General features: G+C 44.6%; 1 protein-coding gene and 1 long non-coding RNA gene across 15 annotated transcripts in view; one reads left to right on the top strand and one right to left on the bottom strand.

Moving 5' to 3' along the window:
* The window catches only part of dlgap1a (discs, large (Drosophila) homolog-associated protein 1a), a 615,703-nt gene that overhangs the window by 414,778 nt on the left and 176,093 nt on the right, over nt 1-24,832 (top strand). For all 14 annotated transcript variants that reach the window (XM_069921771.1, XM_069921770.1, XM_069921766.1 and 11 more), the window contains 2 exons: nt 1,134-1,311; nt 1,400-1,640. In XM_069921771.1, coding sequence (XP_069777872.1) covers nt 1,134-1,311; nt 1,400-1,640 — 419 coding nt within the window. The remainder of the gene's footprint in view (nt 1-1,133; nt 1,312-1,399; nt 1,641-24,832) is intronic.
* LOC138755566 (uncharacterized) overlaps nt 1-24,832 on the bottom strand; it is a 109,562-nt gene that overhangs the window by 4,840 nt on the left and 79,890 nt on the right. The gene's annotated exons all lie outside the window — the stretch shown is intronic.

Here is a 24,832-nt window from a genome sequence, read left to right as displayed (position 1 = left end):
ACGACTTGGTGGCCACTAGTGATCTTTTCCCTTTATTATTCCTAATGTCTACCCAGATGGATTCAATATTCTGCTCCATGTTGCCTGTCACTACCATCCTGATCTCATCCATGAGTAAGAGAACTAACTTACTTCCCTGACCTTCTTGCCTATCCTTCCATATTACCTGATACCCTACGACTTTTAATTCCCAACCATCGCCACCCTACAACCAAGTTTCTGTAATGACCACTAAATTACACCCTTTAGTACTGATTTTGTGCCACAATTTCACTGACCGTGTTTTGAATAGTATCAGCATTCAGATTATGTACCTTTCACTCATTGTCCTTTCAGAGACCAATAATCTTACTGTCTTTTGAATATGATTTTCTGATTTCTACGTTTACTTTTTTCTGCTTTGGCCACTGTTTTATTCCCCTGTCTTTCTGCCTGATTCACAACTCCATCAGCACTAGAAAACAATTCCTGTAAGATTTTGATCTGATGCAGACTGTCTTGCTTATACTGGTCCCACCTTCCCACCTGTTCCAAAGTCCCAGAATTCTAAAATGCTCCATCCTACACCACTGCTCAAGCCACATATTCATGTTAACTATTCTGCTATTCCTATTCCGACAAGCACATGACACAGTTAGTAATCAGCTGGTGAGCGCCTGACAGCCTTTGAGGTTCTACTTTGACTTTATCTCCGAGCTCATAAATTCAGCTAAAAATCACAATACATGACACATATAAACTTGACCATAGGAATGATGAAAATATGTGCTTGGAACTAGAGCTGTATGTGAATGTGAACACAAAATATGAATCTAGATATGCCCAGGGGCAGCAAAAGGAATTAAATTTTGCCAATTCCCACAAATTAAGTACAATGTACAGATGCAGTAAAAAAAGGTTTTTCTACTATAGCTATTCATGAACACTTGAGAAACACTGAAGGATCTTGATCTTTTCAAGATTGCAGTTAAATTAATATTGAAAAATTGTGATATTTTAAATCATTTGTGCTGATTAAGAAAAGCATGCCCTTTGATTTTTTTTTCAGTAGAATGTATCTCTAGGCTATCTTGGTTGATCTTTGATTCTCCCATCCACACATGATGCAAAGTCATCCTTTTTTTCCCTCCTAGGATATCAAGTGAACACTCTCCCAAACTTCAAATACGAAGCCACAGTTACTTGCGGGCAGTCAGCGAAGTTTCCATTAACCGAAGTTTGGATAGTTTGGATCCCGCAGTGCTCGTCGCCTCGCCTAAATTCCGTTCCCGCAATGAGAGCTACATGAGAGCTATGAGCACCATCAGCCAGGTAGACTAGGGTGGTATTTAGAATAAAGCTTCGAGTGAGCTGGGTTAATTTGAACTAAAGGGTACTTGGCGTGATCTCTGTTCTGCAGGTGAGTGAAGTGGAAGTTAATGGACAATTCGAATCTGTTTGCGAGTCAGTATTTAGTGAATTGGAGTCGCAGGCGGTTGAGGCACTGGATCTTCCCATGCCAGGGTGTTTCCGTATGCGAAGCCACAGCTACGTGAGGGCCATCGAACGAGGCTGCTCACAAGATGATGAAAGTTTGTCACTTAGGTCAGCATCACCACCTCGAACCACCACAACAGTGAGGACAATCCAAAGCAGTACCGGTAGGTCCTTGAATCATCTCCAACCACATAATCCCTACTGCATCATGTTACCACTGAAGTGTCTGATGTGTGTTTGAGTCTGTCTTTCTGTGTTGGGGTAGAAAGAAAAATGAAAAGAATGCTATTTATTTACTTAATTAAGTCAACGTGTTTTCCTTCATGAAATCTCCTTAAAATGCTCTGTTTTGTTTTTTCTCCAAATGCCATTTTTTTTTAATTTAAAGATGATTTAAAGATTAATATATACTAAAGATAGATAATTTTGGGAAAATGTCAATATTCTCTTTAATTTTAATTAAAGTGAAGAATTGTGGACTCCAAAATCTGTTGAAGAATTAGTCCATTTTTACAACATTTAATTTGAATAGGATGCTGCAATTTTCTAAGTGTTTGTGGCTGGGCGTTAATTGATCAAAAATCCTTGATTGTTGCGCAAAATATTCTGCACACTTGATTTATTTAGTCTTCCTTTCAGTTGATGAAACTTGAAAAATACTTTGTTTATTTTCACTGCAGTATCTGAGTCAAGAGTTTATTATTGCCTCTTGTAATATTAACAAATAATTATGAAAGATACATATCTAACTATTCATAAATTCAAAGAGAGAATTATCTTCTAATCAAAAGATATATTTCAATTGAATATTGAAACACCATTTCTTCACATTTTAATGAGGACATACACTGTCAGGAATGTACTTGTGATTGTGCCCTGAAATTTTATTTTCACTTGCAATTATTTGTCTGTTGAATTTTATGTTTGGTTCAAGATATTTTCAAACTTTTTGACTTTCCATACTTTTAATATTACATGAATCAGACAAGACAGAGGTACACAGAAAAAATAGAGCAAGCTAGATCATTTATAGTTATGTGTGGAGTTGTGTTGGAGTTTATAAAATGAACAACACTTTGTCATAAAAGTTTTGATAATACTAAGAATAAATTTTAATATGTACATTCCTTTTGTAGGATTCCATGCAAATAGAAGCATAGTCCAAAAATGCCAAGAAATATAATTTTTACTTTCTATCACTTCATCCCAAAAATAGTGTCACTCCATACCCTCCCCTATACCTGCTTTTGCAAGACCTACTAGAGACTTGAAGGCTTTAATCAATCAAGTTCACAAAAACTCTAGATATTTTTGTCTGTCTAGTTGCTCAGGGAACCATTGCTTTCTTGTTTTAGCTGGTTGCAAATGTAAAATCATAGTATGAATTTCTGAAAAATAGATAATCATTGGATTTGTGTTTCTCAGAACAAGGCATTTTATTAAGGAAAGACAATATATTTTGAACATTATCTGTATTTATCAAGAAAAACATGCATTGATTCTTGGGTGCTCTGCCATATGTGCATTTCACAGGTTGGACTTAGAATGTCCTATTGAGAAGGCCCATTTTAATTTGCTCCCTTTCAGCTCCAAAATCCTTGCATATATTGTAGCCTCCCAAATTCCCCACATCTTTCCAAAGATGCCTTAGTTGGATTATTCCCCTGCAGAACTCCTGAAATAGGTCTCTGTAAAGTCACCAATGATGTCCTATATATTGCAGCAAATGTAATCTTTCCTCCTTTTTTTCTTGACCATTCTCAGTCTTTGAAGTGACAAACCTTTTCAACATCTCTCAGATATACTCCAGCTGAGTGAGATCACACTCTCAAAGTTCCATTCTGAACTACTCAGTCAAATCGAGTAAATACCCTGTAATAACTTCTTTTCCAAAATCACAGCATCTGCAGTCTTTCATGTTTCATTCTTGTCCAATACCTGTAAACTTTTCTACAAGGGTATATACTTAAGATACAGTATATCCTTGGTCTTTTCCCTTTCTACCTGTTGCTCCTTCACAAAATTTCCTCTAGTTAATTATTGCTTGGGGGCATTAGCCTAGATATTTGAATTAACTTTTTTTTTAATTACCAAACCAGCATTGTCAAGTTAATGTCATATCAAGTCTCATGGGTGAAAAATGTGAAGTTGCCAAATATCCGTTATCTCATAAAGAACAACTAGTTCTACTTTTGTGGTGCCACAAAACTCACTCCACCAGGTTCAGGAACAGCAGCTACCGCCCCCCCCCCCACCCCCCCATCATCACACTCCTCAACACAAACTCAATCAGAGACTCATTTAAGGATTCTTACTTGTGCACTTTATTGATTTTCTTCCTCTCTGTACTACATAGTCAGTTTGTTTACATTCCTTTGTTCAGTCGCATGTGGGCACATCTTCTTGAACAGTTTTTTTTGCACTGCCAATAAGTGGTAATTCTGCCTGGTCCGTGTGATGTTATGTATATACTCTGACAATAAACCTGAACTTGAAATTTGAGATTTATGAAAATGATCCCGCAGATAAAGAGGTTAACATATGAGGAGCATTTGATGGCTCTGAGTCTGTACTCACTGGAGTTGATAAGCATAAGCAGGGATCTTATGGAAATATTCTAATTATTGAAAGTGTTGCGGAAGCTACATTCAGTAGTGGGAGAGTCTCGGAAAGGAGGGCACAGTCTCGCAATAAAAATAATCCTTTTAGATTGGAGGAGAAAATTTCTTCAGCCAGAGGGTGGTGAGTATCTGGAATTCATTACCATATACGACTGTGGAGACTATTAGGTTGATTTAAAGTAGAGGTTGATAGGTTCTTGATTCAAAAGGGTGTCAGAGGTTATGGAGAGAATGCGGAAAATTGGTTTGGAAGGAAGAATACCAGCCATGATTTGAATGGAAGAGAAGACTAAATTGATTGGATAGCCTAATTCTTCTCCTATCTCCTATGGTCTTATGGAAATTTCGGATATTGGAGGGCCACCATCAATAGCAGAACATCAGAAGGTCAAAACTGGAGAAATGTGGACATGTTCAAGAAAATCTCAGAGAGAGCAAAAATGTGGATTACAAAGACATTAGGATAGGTCAGCAAACATGATGGATGAATGGGAATTGATGGGAGTTGGGACACTGACAACATATATAGGTATCTGGATCATTTGAAATTCACAGTTAATGGTGCGTTGGAGTAATCTGGTCTGTGGTTAAATTCTTCAGTACCAGATGAACTGAGGCAGTGAATGTCTTTGGTTAAATCTCTTTCCAGATGGCAGTAGTGAGAATGGAACGTGTGCTGGGTGGTGTGGATCCTTGATGATTGATACTGTTCTCTGAAGGCAGCATTCCCTGTAGATGTTCTCTCTGGTGGGGAGAGTTTTGCCTGTGATGTCCTGGGGTGTTTCCACTACATTTTAAAGGGCTTTAAGCTCAGGGGTATTGGAGTCACCATACCAGACTGTGATGCAGCTGGTCAGCACACTTTCCACCACACACGCGTAGAAATTTGCCAAGGTTTCTGATGTCATGCCAAATCTCCACAAATGCCTGAGGAATTTGAGGCACTGATATGCTTTCTTCACGATGTCATTGGGTCCAGGAGAGATCCTTTGAAATAATGACTCCCAAATACTTAAATTTGCTCACTCTCTCCCCTTCTGATCCCCAATGATCACTGGATTGTACAACTCTGGTTTTCCCTTCTTGAAGTCAACAATCAGCTGCTAGGTTTTGGTGATATTAAGTGTGATTTTGTTTTTGCTGCGCCATTCAGCCAAGTTTTAAATCTCCCTCCTGTACGCTAACTCATCCCTTTTTATATCACCCACTACCCACGGGTATCATCAGCAAGTTTGGAAATGGTGGTGTTGTCGAACCGAGCCACAGAGTCGTAGGTGTACAGCGAGTAGAGCAGGGGCCTAAAAACGTAGCCCCGTGGTGCTCCGCTACTGATGGAGATTGTGGAGGCAATGTTCTTACAATCCTCACTGATTGTGATCTGGAGGTGAGGAAATCCAAGATCCAATTACACAGTGGACCTTACTGATCAATTTTTAAAGGATGATGGCGTTGAATGCCAAACTGTACTCGAAAAAGAGGGTCCTGATGTATACATGTTTGCTGTCCAAGTGTTCCAGGGCTTTATATAGAGCTAGTGAGATGGTATCTGCCATAGACCTGTTGCTACAGTAGAAAAATTGGAATGGATCCATGTAGTCACTCAGACAGGAGCTGATATGCTTCAAACCACATGCCTTTCAAAACACTTCATCACTGTGGATGAGAGTGTCATTTAGGAAGGTTACCACACTCTTCTTGGTCACCAGTATGATTGAGGCCTCTTTGGAATAGGTGCTTACTATGCTTTGCCCTAGCGATATGTTGAAGATATCCGTGAATACATTGGTAAGTTGGTTAGCACAGACTTTTAATACTCTCCTGGGTACTCCATCCACACTGGATGCTTTCCTCAAATCCTTCCTTAGGATGTAGGGCCCAAAACTACTCATAACACTCTATATGTGGTCTGATCAATGCCTTGTAAACCGTCAGTATTATATCTTTGCTTTTATATTCTAGTCCTTCCAAAATGCATGCCAATATTGCATTTGCCTTCTTTACCTCTAACTCAAACTGTAAGTTAACCTTTAGAGATTCCTGCTCTAGAACTCGCAAGCCCCTTTGAATCTCTGGTTTTTCTTCATATCTAGAAAATAATCCATGCCTTTATTCCTTCTACCAAAGCTCATGACCATACACTTCCCTTCACTGTATTCCATCAGCAATCTCTTTGCCCATTTTGCCAAGTCCCTCCATAGACTCTCTGTATCCTCAGCACTACCCCCCCCTCCCCCATATCATTCGCAAACCTGGCCACAAATCCATTAATTCCATCATCTAAATAATTTACCATATATCTAATCATTTAATTCTTTAATTTTCATTTCATAATTTCCTTTTTGTTTCTCCTTTAAATCTGTCTTTTGACCGACCTTTTGGTGAATTGGCCTTGTGTTGCTCATTGGTTGTTAACTGCTGTGAAATGCCATGGGAAACTTTATTTTGAGAAAGATGCTATGGAAATATGTTTCTGTTTTTGTTGCATTTATTCTGTATAAGATTGTGTTAATGTGAGGCAATATAATGGGATAGAAGCTTTGGTAACTTTTCCTGACATCTTCATAACCTTGAGAAAACAACTTCATGCATCAATTGTGTTGAATCGTGTTATGGAAAAGGGCCTGGCACACTTTTCCAAGATACAATCAGTTGACACTTTGAAAGAGAAATTCAACATGTTAGGTTTTTAAAAGAAGGCATCTCAATGTATAAATCATCAGACAGATTACACAAATGAGGAGTGATGGATGTGAAGCACCATTCCAATAGACTGAATGGATGTAAGAGTGACATTTTCTTTCATTTTCTGTATTTTGGAATTGAGACTATTTAGATTTGTCATAGGAAGACATGCTGCTGAGAATTTAAATATCTTGGTAACCTCTTTGAATGTTGTTTGAAGCACATTTCTGCTCAGCTTAAGCACATTGTATACATATAATATAACATAACAATTACAGCACGGAAACAGGCCATTAGGACCTTCTAGTCCGCACCGAACCAAACACTCCTCTCTAGTCCCACCTACCTGCACAATGACCATAACCCTCCACCTTCTTCTCATGCATATACCTGTCCAGCTTTTTCTTAAATAATAAAATTGACTCTGCCGCCACTATTTCTCCCGGAAGCTCATTCCACACCGCTACCACTCTCTGAGTAAAGAAGTTCCCCCTCATGTTACCTCTAAACCTCTGCCCCTTAACTCTTAACTTATGTCCTCTTGTTTCAATCTCTCCTACTCTTAATGGAAATAGTCTATCCACATCCACTCTGTCTATCCCTTTCATAATCTTAAATACCTCTATCAAATCCCCTCTCAACCTTCTACGCTCCAAAGAATAAAGACCTAATCTGCCCAATCTCTCCCTGTACTCTAGATATATCCACAAATATATCAATAGAAGCTGTACAGTAATGATCTCTTAACCTTCAAGCAACCAGTTAGTCTTTAGTTCCTGATTTTCTTCAAAATTCTATTTTGTTTATTAAGTTTATTAAGTTCTATTTATTTATTTATTTATCTCCTGTCTTGATGAATTAATTTTAAATCATTAATGATGTTTAGAATCCTCCTCATACAATTGGTTCGTTATGAATGAATAATATTGCCAAAACATCCATTGTATCATCAGAATTCTGTGTCAATTGCTTGAATCAATCAACTATTCACAGAATTTGAATGCTGGACTAGCTATATCTAAAGCCTTATTTAAAATGGTAATTTTTGATACCTGTGTCCGATTTAATAGTTGCGCTTGGTTAATTTTGTTGAAAGAGTAGAAGTACGTTTTACATCACTGAAATTCAAGAGACTATCAATCAATATGAAAGATTTCATCTATTGGAATTCAAAAAAAATTAGAATATAGAAAAATTATTTGTTTCTTTTAGAAATGTAAATGGAAACAATTCAATTTATTCAAAATTATCCTTTTCTTTGAGGATTTGTTGTACAAACTTGTACAACAAATCAGCAAAAAAATGTGGATTTCTGCAGTATCTTTAATGAAGAAAGGAGAGAGAGGTGTTTGACAAACCTAAAGAAGGAAAGGTTTTCAATTATGTGATGTGGATAGCAACATAGAAGGACAATATTTATTGCTGGTCTTTAAGTGTCTTTGGGAAAGGGGTTATAAGCTGCCTTCTATCATCCTCATTGCAATTGATTCCCCTTTAAGTCCTCATGTGAAGCACTTTGCAAGAGCTACCAACATCAACACCTATCCACCAAATAAATAAAATCATGTTATTGTGAACTTTAGTTTTCAAGGCTGCAGAAACATGATGACAGCAAGTCATTATGTACTAACCTATCATTATGTTCTTTCATTTACCAAGTATTATCTCTACAGGAAACAAAATGAGAGCTCCAAATCTATGTCATCAGGTCTCCACTGTTTCCAATGACATCAGTCCAAGACAAGAGACCTTGCTTTCAACCCTTCTCCATAATAATAATGAGTATTTGTTGATTTAAATAGTAGCATAATTCATTTTAACATTTTTCAAAGTGGGAAAAGCATGCATACAGGCAAAGGGAGACTGTTGGAAATAATAAAATTATTGTCCCATAACATGGTTAGGATATCAAAGTAACTTTAATTGCTCCATTTAATAAATATAATTGAATTGTTTATTGTCATATCTACAGAGATACAGTGAAAAAGTTTGTTTTGTGAACTATTTGGGACATGTAGTAGAGCAGGTAGTGGAAGAATAAAAACATAATGTTATAATAAAACAAAGAATAGGATATAGTGTAATTCAGATGGTGTTAGTGCAGAGAGATAGGAGAGTGGGATAATTATAATAAATCTAAGAGGATGTACTGGAGTATCTTACATAAACTTAGCATGCTCCAGTACCATTTGGGATATTTGGACATCCCAAGTCACAATTAGTAATTACAAAACTTTAAGGCAAATAAATTAGGGTTGGAAGAGGTCAAGGAAATTATGTCATTTTAATTTTGTTTATCATTTCCTCATGGTTCATTGAAGTACGATTGTATTCCTACATGTTCCATAAGATGATCTTTTATTTTACAGCACCCTCATGTGTTGAAAATTCTATTCCCATTTTCAGATGGATTTAGATACAAAATTGACAAAGTTTTTGAGGATGAGATCTAATAGCCCATTCCACATGTTGTATGCTAATAGATTCCTGTTCATCTCTTATCAACTGGATACAATGTCTGGAACCGAATCGTTAACTAACAATTTTTAACCATTGAGTTTCTCCAGAAGCTCATTGTTTACTCAACATTCCACCAATGTCAGTTTTTCTGCTTTTCACCTTCACGTTTATTGTCATCTGACTGTTCATATGCAACCAGAAAAAAAAGTTTCTCCACTTCACAGTGCACAATACATAGTACATAATAATCACATCTATGCATAAAGATAGAATTTAAAACAAATATATATAAATATTTCGGGCGATTTACTCTTTTACACAATATTGTTAATTAATCTCACAGGCTAGATACTGAGAAATATTACATAACCAGGAAACTCTTTCTTTGGCCTGGCTTCGCGGACGAAGATTTATGGAGGGGTAATGTCCACGTCAGCTGCAGGCTCGTTTGTGGCGGACAAGTCCGATGCGGGACAGGCAGACACGGTTGCAGCGGTTGCAAGGGAAAATTGGTGGGTTGGGGTTGGGTGTTGGGTTTTCCCTCCTTTGTATTTTGTCAGTGAGGTGGGCTCTGCAGTCTTCTTCAAAGGAGGTTGCTGCCCACCAAACTGTGAGGCACCAAGATGCACGGTTTGAGGTGATATCAGCCCACTGGCGGTGGTCAATGGGGCAGGCACCAAGAGATTTCTTTAGGCAGTCCTGTACCTCTTCTTTGGTGCACCTCTAACACGATGGTCAGTGGAGAGCTCGCCATATAACACGATCTTGGGAAGGCGATGGTCCTCCATTCTGGAGACGTGACCTACCCAGCGCAGTTGGATCTTCAGCAGCGTGGATTTGATGCTGTCGGCCTCTGCCATCTCGAGTATTTCGATGTTGGTGATGAAGTCGCTCCAATGAATGTTGAGGATGGAGCAGAGACAACGCTTGTGGAAGCGTTCTAGTAGCCGTAGGTGATGCCGGTAGAGGACCCATGATTCGGAGCTGAACAGGAGTGTGGGTATGACAACGGCTCTGTATACGCTAATCTTTGTGAGGTTTTTCAGTTAGTTGTTTTTCCAGACTCTTTTGTGTAGTCTTCCAAAGGCGCTATTTGCCTTGGCGAGTCTGTTGTCTATCACTTTGTCGATCCTTGCATCCGATGAAATGGTGCAGCCGAGATAGGTAAACTGGTTGACCGTTTTGAGTTCAATATGCCTGATGGAGATGTGGGGGGGCTGGTAGTCATGGTGGGGAGCTGGCTGATGGAGGACCTCAGTTTTCTTCAGGCTGACTTCCAGGCCAAACATTTTAGCAGTTTCCGCAAAACAGGACGTCAAGCTCTGAAGAGCTGGCTCTGAATGGGCAACTAAAGCGGCATCGTCTGTAAAGAGTAGTTCACGGACAAGTTGCTCTTGTGTCTTGGTGTGAGCTTGCTGGTACCTCAGATTGAAGAGACTGCCATCCGTGCGGTACCGGATGTAAACAGCGTCTTCATTGTTGAGGTCTTTCATGGCTTGGTTCAGCATCATGCTGAAGAAGATTGAAAAAAGGGTTGGTGTGAGAACGCAGCCTTGCTTCACGCCATTGTTAATGGAGAAGGGTTCAGAGAGCTCATTGCTGTATCTGACCCGACCTTGTTGGTTTTCGTGCAGTTGGATAACCATGTTGAGGAACTTTGGGGGGCATCCGAGGTGCTCCAGTATTTGCCAAAGCCCTTTCCTACTCACGGTGTCAAAGGCTTTGGTGAGGTCAACAAAGGTGATGTAGAGTCCTTTGTTTTGTTCTCTGCACTTTTCTTGGAGCTGTCTGAGGGCAAAGACCATGTCAGTAGTTCCTCTGTTTGCACGAAAGCCGCACTGTGATTCTGGGAGAACATTTTCGGTGACACTAGGTATTATTCTATTTAGGAGAATACTAGCGAGATTTTGCCTGCAATGTAGAGCAGCGTGATTCACCTGTAGTTTGAGCAGTCTGATTTCTCGCCTTTGTTTTTGTACAGGGTGATGATGATGGCATCACGAAGGTCCTGAGGCAGCTTTCCTTGGTCCCAGCAGAGCTTGAAAAACTCATGCAGTTTGGCATGCAGAGTTTTGCCGCCAGCCTTCCAGACCTCTGGGGAGATTCCATCCATACCTGCTGCTTTGCCACTTTTCAGTTGTTCAATTGCCTTATATGTCTCTTCCCAGGTAAGGACCTCATCCAGCTCTAGCCTCAAGGGCTGTTGAGGGAGCTAGAGCAGGGCGGATTCTTGGACTGAGCGGTTGGCACTGAAAAGAGATTGGAAGTGTTCTGGCCATCGGTTGAGGATGGAGATCTTGTCACTGAGGAGGACTTTGCCGTCTGAGCTGCGCAGCGGGCTTTGGACTTGGGGTGAGGGGCTGTACACAGCCTTTAAAGCCTCGTAAAAACCCCTGAAGTCGCCAACGTCCGCACTGAGCTGGGTTCATTTGGCGAGGCTAGTCCACCACTCATTTTGGATCTCCCGGAGTTTGCGCTGAAGATGGCTACATGCGCGACGGAAGGCTCGTTTCTTCTCTGGCCAGGATGGCTTTGCAAGGTGAGCCTGGTGGGCAGCTCGCTTCTTTGCCAGCAGCTCCTGGATTTCCTGGTTGTTTTCGTTGAACCAGTCCTTGTTTTTCCTGGAGGAGAAGCCCAGAACCTCTTCAGTGGTTTGCAGTATGGCAGTCTTCAGCTGATCCCAGAGGGTTTCAGGGGACGAGTCCGTGAGGCGGATTGCATCCTCGAGCTTTGTTTTGTTTGCCTGGAAGTTTTCTCTGACTTCGTCTGACTGCAAGTTTCCAACATTGAACCTCTTTCTGGGGGCTTTACTGTTCCTGGACTTTGGCTTGAAGTGAAGGTTGAGCTTGCAGCGAACAAGCCGGTGGTCAGAGTTGCATTCCGCGCTGGGCATGACCCCGGTGTGGAGCACATCTCGTTTGTCTCTTTCTCGCATCAAGACGTAGTCCAGGAGGTGCCAGTGTTTGGATCAGGGATGCATCCAGGTAGTCTTCAGGCTGTCCCTCTGCTGAAAAAGGGTGTTTGTAATGACAAGCCGCTGTTCTGCGCAGATGAAGGTGCCCATTGTCGTTGCACTTGCCAACGCCATGCTTGCCCAGGATTCCTGGCCAGGTTTCTGAGTCTTTGCCGACGCGAGTGTTGAAGTCGCCAAGGATGACAACCTTGTCGGCTGTAGGGGTGCGTTGAATGATGTTCCGCAGATCAGTGTAGAACTTGTCCTTTTCAGCTGGTTCCGCCTGGAGGGTTGGAGCATAGACACTGATGAGGGTGATGTGACGCTTGTTTTGAAGGGGGAGTCGTATGGACATGATCCGGTCCAGGTGGCCTGTCGGGAGGTTTTCAATGGAGGCAATGGAGTTCTTGACCAAATAGGCGTCGTTCATCCATAGGCTTGCCAGACCAGTAGAGTGTGTAGCCCGCGCCGCGTTCTTGGAGGCTGCCTACATCTGCAAGGTGGACTTCACTGAGAGCGGCTATGTCGATGTCAAGTCTGAGGAGTTCATGTGCGATGAGGGCAGACCGACGTTCAGGTCGGTGGCTGTCAGCCTTGTCTAGCATGGTTCTGATATTCCAGCATGCTAGCTTGAGTTTGTGAGCATCTTTTGATGGGGAGGACGTCGAGGGGGAGGACGTGGACCTGTCCTCGGTCCTGCGCAAAGGAGCTTTTAGGTGGAGTGCAGTGTGCGCATTACTGGCCCCACCCTTTACACCCATGGTTCGTGTGCCGTGGCCAAGCAAGCTGGGACGTGGCAGCGAGGTCCTTGGGTCGTAGGTTTTATATCAGAGTGGCCTTCTCCTATGCAGGTCTCTTACCCAGGCTGGAGGGGCCTGCCTCCCCTCCTAGGTCGGACCATACCTGGTCCGATTGGTACAGGAAACTAACATCTTAAATTTCGAGATTCTGTTCTCCCAAATGGATCCTCTGATTAAAATGAAGTTGATGTGCAAAGTTGTATTTTGAACTAAAACCAAATTCATCATCTGTGAGGGGGGATGCAATTGTTTCAGTTATTGATAGATGCATTCGGAACACCTGGTACAATATGCATAAATGCCAGTGATATCAGACAGATGACTGGCTGCAGACTCATGCTTGGCTCAAATAAAATATGAAGTAAATCACGTAAAAATAATCAAATCATTAAAAGTATCATATGTTTTACAGTACGTCATCCTTCTCTTTCCAGGATAACAGAATTATCAGAATCAAAATCACTTCTCTGCATTCAAGATGTGTGTTTTTGTCAGATAAATATTATAGAGTCAGAGAGTCATAAAGTTCTGCAGCAAAGAAACAGGCCCCTTGGCCCAACTTGTCCATGCTGATCAAGCTAGTTCCACTTGCCTGTGCTCGGTCCCTATTGCTCTAAACCAGTGGTTCTCAACCTTTTTCTTTCCACTTATCTACCACTTTAAGTAATCCCTATGCCATAAGTGCTCTGTGATTAGTAAGGGATTGCTTAAAGTGGTAGGTGAGTGGGAAGGGGAGGTTGAGAAATCACTGCTCTAGAACCAGTTGTTACTGAAATATTTTGCTTGAGAAAAATGATCATTGGCCCATTTCCTTTGGAGTTATGAAACCATGCACATAACGAGTCAATGGAGTCAATTAAATCAATGGTTTTCAAACTTTTAATCATTACTAATCACAGAGCATCTATGACATAGGGAATACTTAACGTGGTATGTGAGTGGAAAGAAAAAGTTAAGAACCACTGCTCTAAACCTTTCCTGTCTAAATGCCTTTTGAATGTTATAATTGTCCCTGCAACCCGTTTGTTCCATATACTCACCACCCGCTATACCCTCGGATCCCTTTTAAATCTTTTCCTCTCACATTAAATCTATGATCAATAGTTTTAGATTCATTTACTCTTAGAAAAAGGCAGTGAGTATTTACCTGACATATGCCCCTCCTGATATTATAAACCTCTCCTACATCCAGGGCAAAAAGTCCGAATACATCCAGCCTCTCTTTATACCTCAAGCCATCAGACCCGGCAAGATTCTTTTGAATCTTTTTCTACACCTCTTCCAGCTTTTCCAGCAATATCTGGATGATCAATACCGCACACAACACTCCAAATCTAGTTTCACTCATGCCCTGTACAGTCGTAACACGATGACCTGTGAACTTGCCAAACATCTTCTTTGCTTCTCTGTCTGATTGCATCATCACTTTCATGAACCAATGGACCTGTAAGCTTAGTTTTCTTGTTCTGCACACCCACCCCCCCCCCCCCACCCCCACCCAGGGCAAAACCATTCACTGTGTAAATCCTGCCCTGGTTTAAATGACTGAAGTACAAAACCTAAACCTTGTCAAGTTAAATTCTATCTGTCATTCTTTGGCCCATTTTTCCTGGTTCATCTAGACCCTGTGGTAATCTTAGATAACCTTCCTCACTATTCACTTTTGATATGATCTATAAATTTACTAACCATGCTGAGTACATTGTCATCCGAGTCAGCACTGTAACAACCTACAGTGGACCAGCCCCTGATCTCTGCAGCAAGCCACTGATCACAGGATTCCAATCTGAATAACATCCCTGCACTATCACCCTCTGTCTCTTACCATGAAGCCAATTCTGTGTCCAATTGACTAACACCACAGATCCCATGCAATCTGACCTTCTAAACCAGGATTCTTTTCAAAGGCCTTTCTATCACCTTGTCCTCATCAATCTCCTTGGATACCTCTTCACATAATTCAGAAGACTTGATCTCCCACACACAGTCTATTCCTAATCAGAATTAAACAAGAAAATCTGCAAGTTCTAGGGTCAAATGCAACACACCAATGTGCTGGAGAAATTCAGCAGGTCGCACAGCAATCAAAGGAAGTAAAGGCCCTGGGCCTTTCGTCAGGTATATGATCCCTGATCAGTCCTTGCCTTTCCAAATGCAAGAAAATCCTGTCTCTCGGAATCCCCTCCAGTAACTTGCCTGTGTCTCACATTAAGCTCACTATTATAAAATGGCAATTATTATCTTTTTAATGCTTGTTTATATCCTTATGATAATTCTTTAAATTAACCGTGCCGAATTGTTTTGTCACAACTGATTAGCAGCAAGTAATTATAAATCATTATATTGTATTTCTTCTCCATACCTCCAGAATGTGCAGTATGTACAGAATCACATGAACTGCACCTGGCTGTAATAATTAATTACAAGTTTATTTGTATTTCACTTTTTGAAAACAATTAGTGCCTCTCCCTTTCTATACATTGGGTTTGGAAGGTGTTATAACTGTAATAGAGAACGTGACTGAGAAGACCGTTGAAAGGACCAACATTGGAATAATATCTGAATTACACCCATCCATCAGGGAATTCTATTGTAGGATAGAATGGAAGAAACTAATATTTCCCTCATTGTTTCTGGATGGAACCCATTGGTTGTGCTTGACCCACTGAGCTCCTCCAGCAGATTATTTGCTACTATTTCTTTGCTCCCTGCTTTTTCTTTTGTTAAAGGTCAATTTTATATTCAAGGAATTATTTATCTGAGTAGTCTGCATCCTTTCTTGTACGCTTGTATTCAATTGACGAAAAACTAACGCAGAAGATTCTATTTGTAATATTGGATTCAGAAGAGTTTCTAGGAGTATCGGGACATTTTTCAATATTGATAAAAGTTCACATCTCATTATACTTGGGATAGTCAGTTTGAGGAAGCGTGCTCTTCCCCTAAATTCAACCATTCCCTCTCCTTCTTGTCAGCCTCATACAATACAAAGGGTTTGTAACTCATCCTCCCCCACCCCTCCCCCCACCCTGAGGAATCCAATTATCTGCTACAGATTACTCTTTACGCAACTGGATTCCAAGCCTGTGATGATGCAGAGAAGATTTACGAGGACGTTGCCAGGAATCGCAGGCCTGAGTAATAAGGAGAGCTTGAACAGGCTACAGTTTTATTCCTTGGAAAGGGAGTGATCTCATAGAGGTGCACAAAATCATGAGGGGAATAGATAGATCGGTGAACACACAGTTGTCTGCCCTGAGTAGAGGAATCAAGAACAGGAGGATGTAGGTTTAACGCAAGGCGGAACCTGAGGGGCAACATTTTTTCTTTTCTACACAGAAGGTGGTAGGTGTATGAAACAAGCTGTCACAGGAGGTAGTTGAGGCAGGAACTATTACAACATTTAAGAAACATTTAGACAGATACATGCATAGGATAGCTTCAGAGGGATATGGGCAAAATGCAGGCAGGTGACACCAAAGGGCCTCTTTCCATGTTGTATAACTGATTCTATCAGGCAGGCTTGTTTCAGTAACTTTAAAAAAGAGGTCCCGTAGTTGTCCTTTCATACCCCTCAATCCTGGTTTGTGTTGACTAATTATAATATTAAGGTGGATTATGTACTTCATTCATTTTCTGCCTGATCTTGAATTCCCTTGTCCAAAATTCTATCGATCTCAGTGCCTGAAGTCAAGGACAAAGTCACAAATTGATGATTTATTATTCCATAACATATAGTAAAGTCATAATTTCTAATTTCTTGTCTAAATCTTCATCTTTCTTCAGCATAATGTATATACAGTAATACTCAGGTCATTGATGGTGTTCATTTCTGGCACACCACTGATCTGTCAGCTATTTCTACGACCTACTGAAGGTAAATACAGCCATTCCACCACCTACTATATGATCCCACCATCAGATACATCTTCATTGCTCCTCCCCTCTCTGACTTCTTTCCATGACTTCCTTGTCCACTCCTTCTCTCCCCCCCCCCCACCAATCAACCCCTTGGGACCTATCTCTGTGACTGCAGAAGGTGTTTCACTTGTGCCCACACCTCTTCCCTCACCACCATTTGGGGCCCCAAACAGTCCTTTCAAGTGAAGCAACACTTCACTTGTGAATCTGCATGGGTCATCTACTGCATCGTGTGCTCCCTTTGTGGTCTCGTCTACATCAGAGAGACTGGACATAGACTGGGAGCTTCTTTTATTGCAATGGTGGGGATCTCCCAGATGCCACCCATTTCAATACCCTGCCTCTTTCCTTTGCTGACATATCTGTCCATGGTCTCAGGCAATGCCAGACTGAGACTGCCCTCAGAGTGGAGGAACAACACCTCATATTCCATTTTGGCACCCTACAACCAGATGGCATTGTAAAGGTTAAAACCTTGTATTTTTGATTTGTTGTTAATATTATGCCTATCCCTTTAAGGAAATATTATTTGTAGTGTTACCATAGTTACTATGACATCATATGTCATAATATCCAAGTGGACGGGGAGTTTTTGTATCTCATTCTTCAAAGAATCATGACATGAGATACTTTTTGAATTCATTTTATTTCATCTTAATTCATCTTATTTTGCTTTTTTTTTATATCTGGAGTTGAATATCGTTATCATTATACAGTATGCTTTGTTTACTCATCATATGAAAATCTCAATGCAAAGTTATGCAAAAGGTTTATTCATTTTATCAATGAATTAATGCTACTTACAGCTGCAATTACAAAGTTTCATTTATTAGTTTATTGAGATTAAACAGATTTTTTAAATTCTTTGTGTGTATCACTTTTGGATAGGATTGTTCAGTCACTTTCAGAATATCATGTTCTAGATCGGTATTACACCACTTCTAGATTGCTGCATCGATCCATTCCGGTTTGCCTATTGTGGTAACAGGTCTATGGTGGATGCCATCTCACTGGCTCTACACAAAGCCCTGGAATACATGGACAGCAAAGATGCATACATCAGGATGCTCTTTATTAACTACAGTTCAACATTTTGCACCATCTTCCCCTCAAATCTGATCAGCAAACTCCAAGACCTAGGAGTTAAAACCCCACTGTGTAATTGGATCATGGATTTCCTCACCTCCAGAACACAATCAGTGAAGATTGGTAAGAACATCTCCTCCACAATCTCCATCAGTACCAGAGCACCACAGGGCTGTATTCTTAGCCCCCTGCTCCACTCACTTTATGACTATGTAGCTCATTATGACAATAACACCATCTATAAATTTGCTGATGATGTCATGTTAGTGGCTTATATAAAGGAAGGTGATGAGACAGCATACAGGAGGGAGATTCCAAACGTGGCTGAATGGTGCACCAACAACAAACTTCCACTCAATGTCACCAAAACTAAGGAGTGGATTGTTGATTCAGGAAAGGAAAGCCAGAGGTATACAATCCAGTGATCATTGGGGGATCAGAGGCGAATAGGGTGAGCAAATTTAGGTTCTTAGGGGTCACTATCTTAGAGGATCTTTCCTAGACCCAACACACCAAAGCCATTGTGAAGAAAGCACATCAGTGCCTCTAATTCCTCAGGGGATTGTGGAGGTTTGGTATGATACAAGAAACTCTGGCAAATTTCTACAGAGGCGTGGTGGAAAGTATACTGACAGGCTGCATCACGGTCTGGTCTGAGGACACCAATCCCCCTGAGCCTAAAGCCCTCCAAAATGTTGTAGACACAGTCCCGGATATTACAGGCAAAACCCTCCCCATTATTGAGGACATCTACAGGGAAAGTTGCCATCAGAGGGAAGCAGCAATCATCAAAGACCCACACCACCCAGCACATGCTCTGTTCTTGCTGCTGCCTTCAGGAAGGAGGTATAGGTGTCACAAGACTCACACCACCCAGTTCAGGAACAGCTGCTACCCCTCCACCATCAGAGTCCTCAACGACAAAATCAATCATAGAGTCATTTAAGGACTCTTACTTGTGCACGTTGTGCAATACAAAGAGAACAAAGAAAATCAATAGTCAGTTTGTTTACATTTGTTTTTTTTTTATATACATGTTTATGCTTGTGTTTCACCCCCTGCTTTTCTCAGTTTATTTTTTGCACTATTAATTAGTGGTAATTCTGCTGTGCCTGCAGGGAAAATGAATCCTAGGTTTGTATGTGATGTGATGTATAAATCTGAAATCTGTTTCAGGAGAATAGTTTAATTTTCTCCCAAATCAAGTTGTTATGTTACTGCTTCCCTTGCAGAAAGATATTTACAGGGTATGTGCTCCTTCCTTAGGATTGAACTCATTTACTATCTACCTTCCATTCTGTTGGTACTTGCTATATGACCAAGTCCATCTTCACAGTACAATGAGTTAACTCATCCTGTGCATTTCACTGTCTAATTTGTGCACCAATTGTAGAAGTGATTTTAAATCAATATCCTGAACTTTTTCCCATATCCTTGAGAGGCACAGAAGATAGGGCTGCTGCAGAGACCCAGGTTTGATCCTAGCCTTGAGCTTATCTATGTGGAGTTTGAAAAACAATTTTCATAATAATTATATCCAAAGCAAGATCTCTTCAGAAAAGACCAGAAAAAGCAAAGAATATAAAATAAAAACAAGAAAGGTGCAGACATAGGGTTAATGCTCTCTCTTCCCTTTGAACACAAAAATGCTTAAGTGGTATTTTTTATGTGTTGTGATTATAAAATTGTACTAACTGTAGCAGACTTGGTGGGGTTTCAGTTGAATTGCTTTATTTGAATTTCTCACGCGACCCTTTAAGGCCAACGGGAGTTCTGCTCCACGCAGCAGTGACATCATCACGTTGCCTGGGGCACGAGCTGTGGCCTAAGCCACAAGGTAATCAGCAAGAACTGATGGCACCATCTTCCTGCAGCTGCCCCGCCAGCGCAGCGATACAAGTGGGGCCGGTTCGCTACAAGAAATGTGTGCCGCCACACAACAAATTTTTTTGATTGTTAAGTTACATAAGTGAACTCATTAGAGATGTTTATGCTTGAGTCATAGAATACTAAAGCTTTCAGGTTATACCATTCATTTATATTAACGTTAAAGAGTTACACCATATCAGCATACTGAATAATTAGAAAATTCATACCAAATTAATTTAAATATGCCAAGAAGAATGCATTTGAATGTCAATGTGGTCTTCTACCATGTAGAATACACATGTTATATTCAAATATCTTCCTGCTTCCCTTCATCATGGCACATTCATCTTCAATTAGCCTAATTTTATAAATATGATGGAAATAAAATTGTATGTCACTATGTCCACATTAATAATGTAAGTACGAATCAAAATAGTTCTCTGATTGATACATGCTGTGTAATATACATAACATGTATCATGAGACATTGCATGGGTGGGCAGGTGCAATTACAACATTTGACACCATCAGTGAAGCCTGGATGCAGGATGGGCAGGACTGGCAGCTCAATGTTCCGGGCTTCCGTTGCTTTAGGCCAGGGGTACCCAAACATTTTAGACCATTGACCTTTTCATGGAATATTATTCCACATCGACCCCCAGGCATAGAATCCCAGTGATAGATGGGGAAGGGGGGGTTGGGCGGCATTGGATGGGGGGGGTTAGGCGGCATTGGATGGGGGGGGTTAGGCGGCATTGGATGGGGGGGGTTAGGCGGCATTGGATGGGGGGGGGTTAGGCGGCATTGGATGGGGGGGGTTAGGCGGCATTGGATGGGGGGGGTTAGGCGGCATTGGATGGGGGGGGTTAGGCGGCATTGGATGGGGGGGGTTAGGCGGCATTGGATGGGGGGGGTTAGGCGGCATTGGATGGGGGGGTTAGGCGGCATTGGATGGGGGGGGTTAGGCGGCATTGGATGGGGGGGTTAGGCGGCATTGGATGGGGGGGTTAGGCGGCATTGGATGGGGGGGGTTAGGCGGCATTGGATGGGGGGGGTTAGGCGGCATTGGATGGGGGGGGTTAGGCGGCATTGGATGGGGGGGGTTAGGCGGCATTGGATGGGGGGGGTTAGGCGGCATTGGATGGGGGGGGTTAGGCGGCATTGGATGGGGGGGGTTAGGCGGCATTGGATGGGGGGGGTTAGGCGGCATTGGATGGGGGGGGTTAGGCGGCATTGGATGGGGGGGGTTAGGCGGCATTGGATGGGGGGGGTTAGGCGGCATTGGATGGGGGGGTTAGGCGGCATTGGATGGGGGGGGGTTAGGCGGCATTGGATGGGGGGGGTTAGGCGGCATTGGATGGGGGGGGTTAGGCGGCATTGGATGGGGGGGGTTAGGCGGCATTGGATGGGGGGGGTTAGGCGGCATTGGATGGGGGGGTTAGGCGGCATTGGATGGGGGGGGTTAGGCGGCATTGGATGGGGGGGGTTAGGCGGCATTGGATGGGGGGGGTTAGGCGGCATTGGATGGGGGGGGTTAGGCGGCATTGGATGGGGGGGGTTAGGCGGCATTGGATGGGGGGGGTTAGGCGGCATTGGATGGGGGGGGTTAGGCGGCATTGGATGGGGGGGTTAGGCGGCATTGGATGGGGGGGTTAGGCGGCATTGGATGGGGGGGTTAGGCGGCATTGGATGGGGGGGTTAGGCGGCATTGGATGGGGGGGTTAGGCGGCATTGGATGGGGGGTTAGGCGGCATTGGATGGGGGGTTAGGCGGCATTGGATGGGGGGTTAGGCGGCATTGGATGGGGGGTTAGGCGGCATTGGATGGGGGGTTAGGCGGCATTGGATGGGGGGTTAGGCGGCATTGGATGGGGGGTTAGGCGGCATTGGATGGGGGGTTAGGCGGCATTGGATGGGGGGTTAGGCGGCATTGGATGGGGGGTTAGGCGGCATTGGATGGGGGGTTAGGCGGCATTGGATGGGGGGTTAGGCGGCATTGGATGGGGGTTAGGCGGCATTGGATGGGGGATAGGCGGCATTGGATGGGGGTTAGGCGGCATTGGATGGGGGTTAGGCGGCATTGGATGGGGGTTAGGCGGCATTGGATGGGGGTTAGGCGGCATTGGATGGGGGTTAGGCGGCATTGGATGGGGGGTTAGGCGGCATTGGATGGGGGGTTAGGCGGCATTGGATGGGGGGTTAGGCGGCATTGGATGGGGGGTTAGGCGGCATTGGATGGGGGGTTAGGCGGCATTGGATGGGGGGTTAGGCGGCATTGGATGGGGGGTTAGGCGGCATTGGATGGGGGGTTAGGCGGCATTGGATGGGGGGTTAGGCGGCATTGGATGGGGGGTTAGGCGGCATTGGATGGGGGGTTAGGCGGCATGGGATGGGGGGTTAGGCGGCATGGGATGGGGGGTTAGGCGGCATGGGATGGGGGGTTAGGCGGCATGGGATGGGGGGTTAGGCGGCATGGGATGGGGTGTTAGGCGGCATTGGATGGGGGGTTAGGCGGCATTGGATGGGGGTTAGGCGGCATTGGATGGGGGGTTAGGCGGCATTGGATGGGGGGTTAGGCGGCATTGGATGGGGGGTTAGGCGACATTGGATGGGGGGTTAGGCGACATTGGATGGGGGGTTAGGCGACATTGGATGGGGGGTGAGGCGACATTGGATGGGGGGTTAGGCGACATTGGATGGGGGGTTAGGCGACATTGGATGGGGGGTTAGGCGACATTGGATGGGGGGTTAGGCGACATTGGATGGGGGGTTAGGCGACATTGGATGGGGGGTTAGGCGACATTGGATGGGGGTTAGGCGACATTGGATGGGGGGTTAGGCGACATTGGATGGGGGGTTAGGCGACATTGGATGGGGGGTTAGGCGACATTGGATGGGGGGTTAGGCGACATTGGATGGGGGGTTAGGCGACATTGGATGGGGGGTTAGGCGACATTGGATGGGGGGTTAGGCGACATTGGATGGGGGGTTAGGCGACATTGGATGGGGGGTTAGGCGACATTGGATGGGGGGTTAGGCGACATTGGATGGGGGGTTAGGCGACATTGGATGGGGGGTTAGGCGACATTGGATGGGGGGTTAGGCGACATTGGATGGGGGGTTAGGCGACATTGGATGGGGGGTTAGGCGACATTGGATGGGGGGTTAGGCGACATTGGATGGGGGGTTAGGCGACATTGGATGGGGGGTTAGGCGACATTGGATGGGGGGTTAGGCGACATTGGATGGGGGGTTAGGCGACATTGGATGGGGGGTTAGGCGACATTGGATGGGGGGTTAGGCGACATTGGATGGGGGGTTAGGCGACATTGGATGGGGGGTTAGGCGACATTGGATGGGGGGTTAGGCGACATTGGATGGGGGGTTAGGCGACATTGGATGGGGGGTTAGGCGACATTGGATGGGGGGTTAGGCGACATTGGATGGGGGGTTAGGCGGCATTGGATGGGGGGTTAGGCGGCATTGGATGGGGGGTTAGGCGGCATTGGATGGGGGGTTAGGCGGCATTGGATGGGGGGTTAGGCGGCATTGGATGGGGGGTTAGGCGGCATTGGATGGGGGGTTAGGCGGCATTGGATGGGGGGTTAGGCGGCATTGGATGGGGGGTTAGGCGGCATTGGATGGGGGGTTAGGCGGCATTGGATGGGGGGTTAGGCGGCATTGGATGGGGGGTTAGGCGGCATTGGATGGGGGGTTAGGCGGCATTGGATGGGGGGTTAGGCGGCATTGGATGGGGGGTTAGGCGGCATTGGATGGGGGGTTAGGCGGCATTGGATGGGGGGTTAGGCGGCATTGGATGGGGGGTTAGGCGGCATTGGATGGGGGGTTAGGCGGCATTGGATGGGGGGTTAGGCGGCATTGGATGGGGGGTTAGGCGGCATTGGATGGGGGGTTAGGCGGCATTGGATGGGGGGTTAGGCGGCATTGGATGGGGGGTTAGGCGGCATTGGATGGGGGGTTAGGCGGCATTGGATGGGGGGTTAGGCGGCATTGGATGGGGGGTTAGGCGGCATTGGATGGGGGGTTAGGCGGCATTGGATGGGGGGTTAGGCGGCATTGGATGGGGGGTTAGGCGGCATTGGATGGGGGGTTAGGCGGCATTGGATGGGGGGTTAGGCGGCATTGGATGGGGGGTTAGGCGGCATTGGATGGGGGGTTAGGCGGCATTGGATGGGGGGTTAGGCGGCATTGGATGGGGGGTTAGGCGGCATTGGATGGGGGGTTAGGCGGCATTGGATGGGGGGTTAGGCGGCATTGGATGGGGGGTTAGGCGGCATTGGATGGGGGGTTAGGCGGCATTGGATGGGGGGTTAGGCGGCATTGGATGGGGGGTTAGGCGGCATTGGATGGGGGGTTAGGCGGCATTGGATGGGGGGTTAGGCGGCATTGGATGGGGGGTTAGGCGGCATTGGATGGGGGGTTAGGCGGCATTGGATGGGGGGTTAGGCGGCATTGGATGGGGGGTTAGGCGGCATTGGATGGGGGGTTAGGCGGCATTGGATGGGGGGTTAGGCGGCATTGGATGGGGGGTTAGGCGGCATTGGATGGGGGGTTAGGCGGCATTGGATGGGGGGTTAGGCGGCATTGGATGGGGGGTTAGGCGGCATTGGATGGGGGGTTAGGCGGCATTGGATGGGGGGTTAGGCGGCATTGGATGGGGGGTTAGGCGGCATTGGATGGGGGGTTAGGCGGCATTGGATGGGGGGTTAGGCGGCATTGGATGGGGGGTTAGGCGGCATTGGATGGGGGGTTAGGCGGCATTGGATGGGGGGTTAGGCGGCATTGGATGGGGGGTTAGGCGGCATTGGATGGGGGGTTAGGCGGCATTGGATGGGGGTTAGGCGGCATTGGATGGGGGGTTAGGCGGCATTGGATGGGGGGTTAGGCGACATTGGATGGGGGGTTAGGCGACATTGGATGGGGGGTTAGGCGACATTGGATGGG

Source organism: Narcine bancroftii, chromosome 2, assembly GCF_036971445.1.
Source record: "Narcine bancroftii isolate sNarBan1 chromosome 2, sNarBan1.hap1, whole genome shotgun sequence".
Taxonomy (NCBI): domain Eukaryota; kingdom Metazoa; phylum Chordata; class Chondrichthyes; order Torpediniformes; family Narcinidae; genus Narcine; species Narcine bancroftii.
This window is presented reverse-complemented; position numbering and strand designations above follow the sequence as displayed.